The sequence below is a fragment of the Trichogramma pretiosum genome, unplaced genomic scaffold, assembly GCF_000599845.2.
Source record: "Trichogramma pretiosum strain Unisexual culture from Peru unplaced genomic scaffold, Tpre_2.0 scaffold23, whole genome shotgun sequence".
Classification (NCBI taxonomy): domain Eukaryota; kingdom Metazoa; phylum Arthropoda; class Insecta; order Hymenoptera; family Trichogrammatidae; genus Trichogramma; species Trichogramma pretiosum.
The window spans coordinates 1,939,569-1,953,360 of NW_019641629.1; the positions used below are offsets into that span (position 1 = coordinate 1,939,569).

A 13,792-nucleotide genomic window follows, 5' to 3' on the forward strand; every position below is an offset into this window, starting at 1 on the left:
CCAATAGAAATTTTCCTTTAAATTTTGTTATTTATGTATGATTTTAGTTATTAAAAATATTGTGCGTAAATGATGATTTACACAATATGATAAATTGGCTGCGGATCTTTTTCAAAATCTCTTTAGACGTACAAAACATCTTTAAGGGAATTTTACAAATCTTCCATTGTCAACATATACAATTTAATTTGTCATTATTTTTTATAATTTTAGATGAAAAGTTCGAATACTATATGCTTCTCAACAGGTCAGGTATTGTCACACCGTATCCCTGTATTTATCAGTTTTGCGTTGGGTTTTTTTCGATACAGTTAGTTGGGTCTTCGTTTCAATCGCTGACGTTATAACGTCAAACAAGAGATGCGACGAATGAGAAAAAAAAATACACATCGATATACCTGCGCGTTACGCCTACATAATACAATACGGCAGCAGCAGCGCGCCGAAGAAAACCCAAAGAATTTATCGAGATAAGGAGCCTCGTCGGCTCCGTATTCGTATTGTTACACGCTTCGCGCGCGCGAATTATTAAATAATATATATGTAGCGCAAAATTGCCAGCGATTTCACGCCTTTTGACACATTATAGACACATTTCAAAACTCCGAGGCCTATCGAACGTTATTCGCGCTTGCGCGTGTGAAAAAGAGCAGATGAGCAGAAAAGACAAAAAAAAAGAATTCGAGATCGAACTAGATTGATTTAGCTGGATTTGGTTGGAAATCTATTCTTTCTACTCTCTGTATATGAGCCCCCGTTCACGCGCTCGGCGCTCCGGTGGGGGTGGTGTCTTCCTCTTCTTCTCTCGCATCTGCGTGAGTGACGAATTAGACGCAGAAAAAGCTTCTCTCTCGCTCTCTATTACGCGCACGCACACACACACTTTATGCGCGCCCGGCTTTCTTATACACGGGGACGAAAAGCCGCTCCGAATACATATACATATACACGAGCGCCTGACTGGCTGCTTATAAGCATATCGTCGTCTCTCGGCACACACACACAGACACGTTTTTGATACATATGCCGTATATAGATATATATAGGCGCGCGAGCGACTAGCCGCTGCGTTCAGTGCGCGCTCGTTCGCCGTCGATGACACAGCACACACGCAACGCGTCGTGCTGCCCCGCGAGTGAGTGAGTCGTCGTCGTCGTCGTCGTCGTATCGGCATCGTTATTACCAACGATATACATAGATCGATATATTAATTAGACCACAAAAAAATTCCAACCCTCCCTTTTCCCCTTGAACATATTTTTTTTTTCATATACGCGCGTGTGTTTACATATATACATCGGTGTGCGTGCTAAATAATAAATACAACCGGATAGCTCGCGCGTGATTATCAGAGATAAGTAGAGAAAAAAAAAACTGCCAGTGCGATCGATTAGGAGAGTTTCAACTAATAAAATAACAACAACGGCATCATCATGAGCAGCAGCATCACGAGCTTCAAGAAGGGCAAGAAGACCAGCACCAATACCTATGAGTTCGATCAGTATTACCGGCAGCCCGACGAGCGGACGGGCTGGAAGATGGTCCAGGACTGGCTCTACAATCCGCGGAAGGGCACCGTGTTCGGCCACACGAAGAAACGATGGGGTAAGAAGAGCAATACGCGATCGTGATCGTGATTGTGCGTGTAGTACACATTTTTTTTTTTTTTTTATGTATATTCGTGTCAACCGACTCTGTCTGTGTGTACTTATGATATTAGCTCGTGTATACCGATGTCTATTGTAAAGCGAAACGTTTGTGCTTTGCACGTAATTCACGTACACACGCGTACCTATACATCGATGTATACCGTGTGCGTATTTGCAAACGAGCAAACTCTCAAAGGAAAACAGCTGATTGGCAATACCAGCGTCGTGTACACGCGTTAAAATCGGAGCTGTATATGTATCGTACGAAATAAATGACCACGTGCTCATTGTGCCGAGAGAGGAGCCTTCACCGATACACAGACACACATATTTTCTTGTCTCTCTGTCTCTTTTATTTTATGATTTTTTTTTTAAAGACGCGAAAAAAAATTGGGATTTCTCAAGAGCAAGGGAGCAGCAGCAGCAGCGTGCGAGTCAGCGAGAGAGAGAGATAAAGAGCGCCGCGAGAACCAGTAATACTTGCGCGCGCGCGTGTGTGCATTTGCGGTGCGAGATATCGTCGCGAGCGCAAATGCACACACAGCGCGCGACTGATTTCCTCCCGGTTTCTGTCTGTTTCGCTCTTTCGTATATCATACGTGCACGCGCGCGAGCGAGAAGCTCGAGGTTTTTTCGGTTTTGTTATTAATTTTTTTTCTTTTTTTTTTTTTGAAATTTCATTTTTTTTCGGTCGCATCCAGTTCCGACGATGACATTTGCACGGATCGGATTATCGCGGTGGAATTTTACCGATACCGATTTTTTTTTGTAAAAATTTGCGTGCGACAGAAGAGAAGTAATAAGAAGAAAGTGGTTGCGCAGGTTATTTTTGCATTCGCGCGTGTTCAATGGCAATCGTCGTTGTTTATTTACCTTTTTTTTCTTTCCTTTTTTGTGCAATCTGTGCGACATAAATAATGAGTATACATAATGTATTCTCGATTCGACTCGCGTCTGCGGCTGCGATCGTTTGTAAATACACGTACATTACGTGAACGCGTTTACTCGCATGCATATGATAATAATAATAATAATAATAATAATGCAATGTGTATATGTGCGAGGCGCGCACGTGGGTAACCCACGCCCCCCGGTGGGGGGTCACACACACACACACACACATATATACCAAAAAAAAAGTGTCATTCTTTTCTGCACAAACGCGTTATCGTCGTCGCGAACAATTAGCAGTGGATCGTCGCATTGACATTTTCTGCCTCGTTTTTTTCTTCTTCTTCTTCTTGTCGTCCGAGCGAGCAACGCGCGACACCTAGTTACGAGCTTTTTTCCTTCTTCTTCTTCTTCTTTTTCTTCGTGTTATTTTTCGCACCGATCTCCCGCCGTGCGCGATTCACGGCGTTTGTGCCTCGGTTTTATCGTTGAATTTCTCGCTAATTTTCTTCGTAACTATATGTAATACGGCGGCACGTACGAAGTGCACCGGTATACAACTTTGGTTATTATTTACGTATAATGCGCGCGCGTGACCGGTATAAATCGGATGCAAGAAAAAAAAGTTATAATCCGCACTCGATCTTGATTCAATTTTCATCGCCGATATTTTCTTCCTCTCCTCTCGTTACTCATTATTTTTCCTGTCCCTCGTCCTCGAGCCTCGCCGCGCTGCGCATAATAACATGAGTAATATTTTTTTTTCTCGCTTGGCTCGACGACGACTCTACCTCGGTGTACATAATATACACGTATCGGCGTGAAAAAAAAAGGAGAGAAGCAAAAAAAAATTCAGCAACTATCGCGCGAGCAGCGTTAAGTATTAGTAGTATAGGCTCGTAACACGTTTCTCTCTCGCGATTATATATATATATACGGCTCGAGTCACACATACGCGCGCGGCTTATTTGCCTAATATCTCGCGCAGATTAAACTATATACATTATTATCTCCTTTCTTTATCTCTCTTTGCGCGCACATATATATATTCGTACGTATATACATGTACGCACGCGATCGGTAAATAGAATCCTATCGCGCGTATTATATGTATAGGGCATTCCTTCCTTACTACTGTATTGTATAGCTTTAAAACGTGTACACATATATGCGACATTACAAATAAGTAAGGGCCGTATCTAGACGTGATTGTATGTACTACTCGCCTCTCACAGGACGAGCGCATCAATGCGTTTTATTTATCATCGTTATTTATTTTTTTTTTCGTTATTTTCGTTGATCGGAGCACAAAGCCTGATTTTATGTTTCAATTACCGGGGCTCACTTTCTCTCTCTTACTCTCTACTCTACTCTACTCTATTCTACTCGTCCGCTCGACTGTTTTTTTTCTCTCTCTCTCTCCGATGCTTGAATCCGATAAGCCACACACACACGCACGAAACAAGCCGTACTTCGAGCGGGGCAATTTTGGACCATAAAGCATTTTAAGCACGCGTGTGCGCGCTATATAAGTATTTTGCACGCCGTCGTCGTCGTGCATCTCTCTCTCTCTCTCTCCGACTAGTTTTGTCTGGTTTTCTATAGTATATATTATTTAAGTATATGTGTCCGTGTGTTGCGCTCGTGTGTACGAGTGTGTAATATGTACAAAAGTAAATAGATTATAAGTGTGTCAATGACACCTGTTACTGCTGCCGTTGCTGTTTCTGCTGCTGCTGCTCTTGCTGTCTTGAGTGACTGACAATATATATATATATATATTCGCGCCGAGTAAAATGATTTTTAATTCTCACAACGCCTATATGCTCGTATTAATATAGATCGTAATATTGTAATACCGATCGCGAATCGAATTTCTCGAGAGAAGAGCCGCTATTTCGTTTTTGCGCGCTCCTATTTACCTATTTAATATTCGTATACGATACATCGCGCGATAGTCTCCGCGTATAATCGCGTATCGTATATATCGCTGGCGCAAAAATTGGAATACATTATTTGCTCGAGAGAAGAACTAGTATCTATGACGTTGGTGTGTCGTTCAAACATCGCACCCAAAAGTATAACGCACGCACGCGCGTTATTGTACACTCGGGCTCCGTGTACGGTATACGGCACCGAAATCGGCAATCTATCGCTCGAGCGAAAAAAAAGTTTTTTACGCACGGATACAAGCTGGAGCAGTTGGCGAGGCGAGCGAAATATTCCACGCACCTGAAAGCCGATTGCGCAAAAGAGTCACGACGACGACGACGACAATGATGAAGAAGAGGAAACGGAGGAGAAGAAAAAAAAAAGATAGATTCTGGAATTATTATATACATTTTTTTTTTTCATCTTTATTGAATTCATAATGTGTATAACTCGATCGTCTTAATTAATTTGCCGCCACTGCTGCAAAAAAAAAGGAGAGCAAACAACTACTCTTGAGCTCTTAATGACACGCGTAATATCGTATAGACACAGACGAACGAGGATTCCTAGCGGTTTGCGCTGCTACACACACGATCCAGTGGCACGGAGCTTAGTGATTTTTTTTTTTTTTCATTACATAGACACACACACATTTACGTATACACGAATCGAAGGCTTTATCTTTACATACGGCCGTGATCGTGTTTATTTGATTAAATATTTATTTTTTTCCTCTATTTTTTTCTATATATACAATACAACTTTTCGAGCGCGCGTAAGGAGAGAGAAAAAAAAAATAATCCTCGGTTGTGTGTAACGCTGCGCTGCTGCTTCCTGTGTGTGTCTGCGCGATGATAAGTGCACGCGAGTAACATAATGGATTATATAGACACGTGAGCTCGTTAGCTTCGCGCGCGAGCACGATCGCATTTAATCCCATTGCAATTGTGTGTGTGTACTATTTGGATGCGTATGCGCAACGGCAGCGACTTTAAACACTACTAGCGATTCCGTACGAGACGAAAAAAAAAATAAAAGAAACTAATCGTTATTACATTTTCCTCGATTGATTATCGCTCGCTCGTGTGTAAGGCATGCAAATCTCTTGCCTTAATAGGAGAGAGACAGAGATCAATTATAATGCCATCCGTTCGCGGCATGATCAGTTGTAATTGTCGGGAGAGGATAATAAAACCGCACCGCGATTGCAACGCGATGTAAAACAAATCATCGTCGTCGTCGTCGTCGTTGCGCGCCCGACTCGTGCCACACGTACGATAATCATAGAAAGTGCACTTGCATATATGTATATGAATGTATGTGTATACGTAGGCGAAGAGAGCAAACTCATTAAGGAGCTGCCGATATACATACATGCGCACGCGCTTTTATTATGGATGGAAAAACTTGACTCGTGTATTTACACATTGCAACCGCGACCTTGAACGCGGCAAAAGCCGAGCGCGATTTTTTTTCACTTATATATGAGTGCTAGTATAAGAGTGCGCGAAATTTGAAAAGAATGCATCGAGTTGTGTGGATATAGGTACATACGAGACGACGCACGTGCTCGCGGATCATTTGTCGGTGCGTGTCGAGCGTCGATCTTACTTTATCAATGTGCTCGAAAGAGAGAGAGAGACTTTACGGGTACGATGCAATTTTGTGTAATTTCTAACGCGAAAGATGACGTTTTCTTTCGTCTTCGTCTACTTCATCCTCTTTTTTTTTCAGTAAAACAATGCAAATTGAGATGTCAATACACACGCAGACTCGCAGCACTCGGCTGGCCTGTGCACGCGTATACAATATGCATCTAATATATATCGTAAGCACGCGCTCGCTCGCTCGCGATAATGCAAAGCGTGAACGTTTCAATTACGCATGTATATTAGTTAGTCTGCTCAAGGTTGGGCTCGCTCGGCTCGAAGCTCGAAAAGAAAACTGTACGATATAATTTTGCCAGCCTGCCAGCTAAATGTACGTACGTGAAATCGATCGTATCGAACGATCTTTTTTTTTTCTTTCGGCGATTAGAAACGCGAAGGAGGAGACGACGTCGCGCTCGCGAGTTGTGATTTTTGGGAGAACTGTGTGTGTGTGTGTGTGTGCCGTACGCGATGATTCAACGGTATTCGGATCATCTTTTTTTTTTTGCTTTAGTTTTTTCTAAGCTACACCGGTAAATAGCGGATAGGTATGGAACGCGAGGTCTCCGGCTCGATCGAGATCGGTTTTGGAAATCGGATAAGAGACACACGTAGAGAGGCCCGCGTGCAATAAAAAGCGTAAGCGCGTGAAAGAGTCGATGGGGTACGATACATTTTTTCCTTCGTCAAATGCTTAATTAGGTATGAGATGATATAATTTTGGACAATAATAACTGCTTTTAATTGGTATTAAATAATTGAAATTAATTTACTTGCTTGTTTGAGGATCGATCGTTTGAGCGCACATCGGCGCGTCGAAATGAATAAATCCCAACAGTTATTTAACGATGTCTTGTACAAACAAAAATATTATTTTTTTTTTAATAACAAACGCCAATCATCGTGAACGTTGCATTTTTCTCAAAAATAAAAATTCCAAAACTATTGCAATATTTTGTATCAAAATAGATACTTTAGATCGAGAAGCAATGAGTGAAAATATTTTCATCTTGAACGAAGTAAAAACTTTCATTTCGTACGTCCGTTCGAAGCATTTAATCAACTCTTTTTAAAGGCATCATTGAGTCTTGTAAATCATAGGAAGATTTGGAACTTTGAACGTTCAAAAATGAATAATTGGAATATAAAAGCACAACGAAGATTCCGGCAATACTTCGGGCTTACGCTATGAAGCACAGTTGCAGATGTTTCTCCCATAAACACACCTTTCCATTTAGTTTTCTAAATTTCTCAAAAATGTCCGAAAGTCACTCATACACTCACGAATGCTCCGAAAAGAGCCTCGTACTACACATCTAATCCGATTTTTAACAACGAAAACAAACGTCGATTATCAAAGCACACACAGACGTTAAGTCGGCGGCATACACGAATGCATCTCTGTAATACGCAGACGACTTCCGCAATGATTAACCGCTAACGAGCTCGACTCTTTATTATTAGTTTTTTTTTTTTTTTACAAATGTCCCACAATCGTCGTACACGATATTAACATAGATGATGTAACGAGCGACTCGTGCGACATCCAAAGACGAGCCGCGCTACGTTAAACGCGATATACATCGTGATGCATTGCACGCCTCGCGCCAATTGGCAAACATCGTTGTACACGAACAATTATAACAGCGATGCCGAACGATCGAAAAACAAAAAAACCTGTAAAAAAAAATCCGGACGAAACTGCATCTCGATCCGGTTGTGATTCGTGCGTGGGTGAGCTCATTACACCTCCGAGAAATTACTCTTTTCACTATATACATCGGAGGTGATAAACGAGGCTCTCGGCTCCTTATCTCCGTTGTCGAATCACACGCGTGGTTTAACATTATAATAAGTATAAACGATCCCGGCTTTTTAACTTTTATTATTATTGCGATATTACAACAGGGGCATGTATAATAGAGAACTTTCGTATGCTATTATATCAAGCATCGGATCGAGTCGCTTGTTAAGCTCTCGGATTCATCGCTGCGAACGATCCGAATTAGAAAAAAAAGGGTAACACGAAGAATCGCTTCAATTCAACTCTTTGTTTATTATTGTGCAGACACACACACAAACACTAAAATGATGGTACACAACGACTAAAGCGATTTGCTTTAGAGAGAGAAAATTGAATCACACTTGTTGCGCGCTTTATTAAAGCCTCCATTGAATTATCTCAATAATACGATGTTGCGCTGCGTATCTGCCCCCGGGTTCAATCATCCGTCGTAGGCTTTTATGCCCGACACGACGCATGTGTGGCAGTATAGCAGCAGCTCTGCCATTTGATTGTTTTTAATCAAGAGTAACGACACCACAACTTGCGGATTGTATATGATACGCACACATGCGCTTTTATAATTGTCGTATAGTGAGCGACACATTCGACGTTTATTATATCCGTTGTGATGTACCAACTATTATCCCTTTTTCCACTTTGAAGAGAATCGCTACTGTTATACCGCCGTTGCGTGTGCAAAATTGGCAAAGATCTAGTCAGCTCTTTTTTTTTTTTTTTTTGCTAATTTCTCTCTTCCTTTTGCGCAGGTATCGTCGGGCTCTTCTACCTCGTGTTCTACAGCGTTCTGGCGCTGCTCTGCGGCATTTGTTACTGCGGACTGATGGCGTCCATCGACAAGCACCGGCCCACCTACACTCTGAGAGACAGCATAATAGGCACGAATCCGGGCCTGGGCTTCCGACCGATGCCCCACGACGCCGAGCAGAGATCGCTGCTCTGGTACGCATCGGACAACTCCACGGCCATCAGGGAGTACGTCGACTCGCTCGATAACTTCCTCGAAAGTACGCGTGTACATGTAGTTGATTCGACCCTGTTTTTCTTCGTCGGACGTTAATTTTCTTTTTTTTTTTTTTTTTCTTCGTACAGAGTATCACAACAAGTCGATGCTGCCGTTCGAGGGCCGCACGCAGATGATCTGCGACTATCAGAGGCCGCCCGAGCCCAACAAGGTCTGCGCCGTCGACATCAACGACTGGGGCCCCTGCTCCCGGGCCAACAGCTACGGCTTCAACAATTCCTCGCCCTGCATCTTCATCAAGCTCAATAGGGTGAGTGAGCAAAAAAAAAAAAAAATAAATAAAAGAGACACACCGCAGGACACTCTCCTGCCTATTTCTTTTCCTTTTCTTTATTAACCCCGGATGGAAAATCGATGTCGACGGCGAGGGTGTAGTATGGAATTAAGCTCCGCCCCGCTCGTAAAGATTACGCTATAGACTTGGGTTTTTTTTTCTCCTTCTTTTTTTAAATTATTCACTTCGTTCAGTCCTTCGTTGACGCAAGGAAGGCGCAAAAAAAGAAAACTCGTTATTTTAACCATTTGGAAAGTTCGTGTATTGATTCACTTGTTGATCCGCGAAAGACGGGGGTGTTCTATTTCATTAACGACACAAAATTAATGAATTTGTCTTTCTGTGTCTCGTAGATTTACGACTGGCAGCCGGAATTTTACAACAACGCGTCGGAATTGCCGGAGGACATGCCCGAAGATCTCAAGGAGCACATCAAGAAGGCACCGAAAGAGCAGGTACTGGACAATTACTTTTTTCCTCGACTATTTTCTCACTGTTTCCGAGTCAATAATAAGATACTGGTGTACGCTATACCCTTAAATTTGATACCTACGCAGGCTAGGCCTGAATGCAGAATCATTTTTTTATTAAAGCCGCGATTGTTGGAAACTTTCATACGTATTCTCTTGGAAAACTCGCGAGAAATTATTTTACCTAATTGAGTCGGAGCATCTAAACGATGATTGTCATATTTTTGCGGTTTTAATAAAAAATAATCCTGCATTCAGGCCTAGTCTGCGTAGGTATCAAATTTGAGGGTATAGCGTCCACTACCGAATTGATCTTAATGAATTGATTGCTATTTCGGGGCGCGTAAAAGGTAAAAAAAATTGAAATAACATACTGAATCGGTGCGAAAAAATTTTCCAGCTGAACACGATATGGGTGTCGTGCGCCGGCGAGAAGCAGGTCGACAAGGAGCACATCGGCGAAATCGAGTATTATCCCAAATCCAGGGGCTTCCCCGGCTACTATTACCCATACGTCAACGACGACGAGTACCTGAGCCCGCTGGTCGCGGTCCACTTCAAGCGTCCAAAGAGTAAGAGATAAAAGACAAAACACATTCACCCGTAGTCTCTTCGAAAATTTACAGTCTCTAATTTTTTCTCCTTTTCCTTTTTGTCACAGACGACGAAATTATTTACATCGAGTGCCGCGCCTGGGCGAAAAACATCAAGTACGAGTCGAAGAGAAACGAGAAGATCGGAGCCGTTCATTTCGAGCTTCAGATCGATAACAAAGCGTAAATTGTCTGCGCGCGTCCCGCTGTGGCATTATATCCTATTATACTGTACGCGTGTGTACGTACGTACCAACAACGACAACGAAAATAGCCACGCTGTAAAAAAAAAAAAAAAAGGAAAAATAAAAAAATCGGCAAAAGCGTATAAACGCAGCAACACGGGAGAGAGAGAGAGAGAAGGCGTTTGTACATCAAAATTTTTAGCGAAAAAAGAGTAAGAAGGAAAGAAAAACGTTATAAACGAAGAAATTAAAGGAAATATAGATAATGTAAAGCAAATCCTATGTAGATTACGTATGAATTTATAATAATGTTACGTTATGAATGACGCGATGAAAGGTACGATAATCAAATTTATCGGTATACAATTGCGAGATACAGAAGAGCATAATAATCAGACACGTGTGTGAGTGTGCCTCTCATTGAAAAACAGTCAAAATGAGTAGTGTGTCATGAGAAAAAAAAAGGGAGCAAGAAGTGTAATCGACGAAGAAGTGCGAGTTTTTTTTTATAGTATTATTATAATTGCATCAACGGATGATACGAAAACTAGATGATGGCATGTATAAATATCGTATTTATTTATATTAATGTGAATCTACTTCCCGATAGGCAGAAAATTTATTTCGGACGCATAATATCGTTGTTATTTATTATTTTTATTATTATTATTATTTTTTTTCTAAGACAATATTTAAACAGGCGAGAGTGAAATTGATATGTGTATTTTTTTTCGTTTTATTTTTTAATACGAACAATCCTATCACACACACACACACACTGCGATGGAATCTCATTAATGTTTAAGATTCTTTTTAAGCAGATTTTTAAATGCTTCCGTATCTGATATCGAACCTGCATAACTTTATGTCTGTTTAAAATATTGTCCTTTCTACGTATCCGTCGTCGACGCGATATTGTCATTTATTTTCGAAGAAAATTAATCGAGTAAAAGTGAAAAAAGTATCGGTTTCTCCTCGCGCGAGTTATATTAATGAATAATTGTACCTGTCGATTTGTTGTAAAATGGGCAACAAAGTGCGTTTATGTAGATAAGTCGCGAATATTGCGCGAATTTTTCACACGCAAAAAGATCATGTGATAATCTTTATTGTGCTCGGATTTATTATTAATTTTTTTTTTCTCTTCATTTTGTCCGATCGTTTATGTGAAAGGAAAATGACTGCATCAACTTCTGTTTTTCTTCGCCGTACTTAAAAAAAAAAGATAATAACTTTTACGAAGCTACATTTATATTTTTCACCGTTAATCGCAAAGAAAAGGTTGTATTTTATTTTTTCTCGCGCGACGATTGTAAATCGCGATTTCCTAAATTCATCACTGCGGATGTGATTTTCTTTTTGCATGGACAAATGTTTATACTCGTAGGCAGTGCAAATGTTTGATCGTAACTTAACAGAATATACAAAAAAAAAACAAAGAAGCCAACGAAAGTTTATTAAAATAATGTAGAATGATAAATTCTACGCATCGTAATTACGATACAGAGAGACAAATGCTCGTATGCATGAGAATTATTTTCTACGGCTGGATTCGTAGCGAAATCGAGAAAAAAACGAACCTAATTTATATATCGAGTTATTGTGTGTATAATAATATATTATATATAATTTTAAAGTTTTAATCGCATGATAATATATATTGATATACGAGTTTGTTAGATTTATAAATCGAAAACAAACGGAAAGAAAAAAGAAGCAAGATATATATGCCAGATGATATGTAGGAGAAGTGAGAGTTTATATTGCCTCATTAACTGTCATCGTCGATGCGGTTGTAAATTATCGAGTACGATTTATTTATTGAATTTTTTTTTTTCTTAAAAAAAAGAAAAACTGCACCCGACGATGTATTCATTCACTGAGACATGGCCGCCTTACGTAAATGTAAATATATAATATATGTTGTGAAAATATATTGAACAATTATCACGGTTATCGAAAAATCATTTCAATCTCATTCCTTCCCTCTCGTCTCCGAACGACGACGACGCGCGCGAATTTTTCGCGCTTAAAAAAATCGAAATCGTATCGGGCGCGCGAAATTTTCGCGAATCGCGAATCCCGTCTGTATCTGCGCTTGCGTCGTCTGGTATCTGCGTAGTTTTCTGCTTGATCGATCTGCGCGCGCGGTCAATTCCAGGCTGTACCAAAACATTGTCATAAATATAGGCAGACAGCTCGGGAGAAATCGTGTGTGCATGCGTTATAAGCTGGTCCAAAACAAAAGATAATCTTCGCCAGCGAAGTGGATGCTGCTGTCTGGTCTCGTCGTTTGTTTCCAAGCATTCACATGATAACGTTTGAAAGCGTGCGCTCGACGTAGAGAAAAAAACAGTCGACCGAAAAGTTCGCGAGTTTGTTTCACCACTAGTTACCTTATAAGCCAAAATTATACACAGTCACTAGCTGTTAGCCTCGTTATCGTATAGATACTTGACGTTTGCCCAGATTCATCGGTCAAAATGGGATTTCAAGATGCGTTGAACTATGTGCTTTTCACAAATCCGATCAGCTCCAATACCTTGCACATGGGTAAATCTGTAACTAATGGGGTGAGTACAAGCTTATGTTATGAAAGTCTGCACCTAAAGTTGAATAATTGACTACCTGCTGATAGCCTAATCAATGTTTGGAAAAACTGAAGCATAACAAATACTATTCTATCATTGATTTCTCATTAATTGTTATTTCTGCAGGTGATAGATTATCTAGGATTAAGACCAAAGCCTGTTGAAACAGTCAAGATATTACCACCCGAACCATTGTGGCAAATGGCACATTCCACTGGACCTTTCATTCGAATAGCTGCTCTGAGTGGTGCAGCAGCAGTGATTTTGGGAGCGTATGGATCTCACAGTACGTATTTCGTTGAACTGCTAAAATTTAACAGTAGTGAAAGAGATTTTCATTGAAATGTTTTATTCAACAGAGACTTATAAAAATGAAAATGGACACGAACTGAGAAGGGTTTTCGAGACAGCTTCAAGGTATCATTTTATTCACACATTGGCTTTCATCGGTATGCCTATGAGCAGGATGCCACTGGTGGTAAGGATTAATTCACTGGAAATAAAGAAAAATCTGCCTGACTGACATGAAACATTTGTAATTATGAATCTTTAATTTCAGGCTGGCACGTTCATGACTTCTGGAATAATATTATTCTGTGGTACCTGCTACTATTACGCATTTACCGGTGATAAATCTTACAGTAAACTGACTCCCATCGGTGGCACATGTCTCATCTTTGGCTGGTTGGGTATGATACTGTAAGAGAGCGAGAAAAGAAAAATTAGAGAT

General features: G+C 40.7%; 2 protein-coding genes across 2 annotated transcripts; both read left to right on the plus strand.

Annotated features, from left to right (window-relative positions):
* Positions 1 to 1,085: 1,085 nt before the first annotated feature.
* LOC106649370 (sodium/potassium-transporting ATPase subunit beta-2-like) lies at positions 1,086 to 12,425 on the plus strand. Its single transcript, XM_014366740.2, has 6 exons — positions 1,086 to 1,605; positions 8,675 to 8,932; positions 9,018 to 9,199; positions 9,577 to 9,678; positions 10,094 to 10,265; positions 10,355 to 12,425. The coding sequence occupies exons 1-6, from the start codon at positions 1,434 to 1,436 to the stop codon at positions 10,471 to 10,473; spliced, it is 1,005 nt and encodes a 334-aa protein (XP_014222226.1). The 5' UTR covers positions 1,086 to 1,433; the 3' UTR covers positions 10,474 to 12,425.
* A 197-nt stretch (positions 12,426 to 12,622) lies between these two features.
* LOC106649448 (transmembrane protein 256 homolog) lies at positions 12,623 to 13,778 on the plus strand. Its single transcript, XM_014366877.2, has 4 exons — positions 12,623 to 13,044; positions 13,189 to 13,348; positions 13,422 to 13,540; positions 13,622 to 13,778. The coding sequence occupies exons 1-4, from the start codon at positions 12,955 to 12,957 to the stop codon at positions 13,763 to 13,765; spliced, it is 513 nt and encodes a 170-aa protein (XP_014222363.1). The 5' UTR covers positions 12,623 to 12,954; the 3' UTR covers positions 13,766 to 13,778.
* The last annotated feature ends 14 nt before the right edge of the window (positions 13,779 to 13,792 follow it).

What these genes read in the sequence shown, in the direction of transcription:
- LOC106649370 (XM_014366740.2), top strand. Translation starts at nt 1,434, where the DNA reads ATGAGCAGCAGCATCACGAGCTTCAAGAAGGGCAAGAAGACCAGCACC. An exon ending in CCACACGAAGAAACGATGGG is followed by an intron (nt 1,606 to 8,674) that starts GTAAGAAGAGCA and finishes CCTTTTGCGCAG; the next exon opens with GTATCGTCGGGCTCTTCTAC. An exon ending in AGAAGGCACCGAAAGAGCAG is followed by an intron (nt 9,679 to 10,093) that starts GTACTGGACAAT and finishes AAAATTTTCCAG; the next exon opens with CTGAACACGATATGGGTGTC.
- LOC106649448 (XM_014366877.2), top strand. Translation starts at nt 12,955, where the DNA reads ATGGGATTTCAAGATGCGTTGAACTATGTGCTTTTCACAAATCCGATC. An exon ending in GTAAATCTGTAACTAATGGG is followed by an intron (nt 13,045 to 13,188) that starts GTGAGTACAAGC and finishes TTATTTCTGCAG; the next exon opens with GTGATAGATTATCTAGGATT. An exon ending in TGAGCAGGATGCCACTGGTG is followed by an intron (nt 13,541 to 13,621) that starts GTAAGGATTAAT and finishes CTTTAATTTCAG; the next exon opens with GCTGGCACGTTCATGACTTC.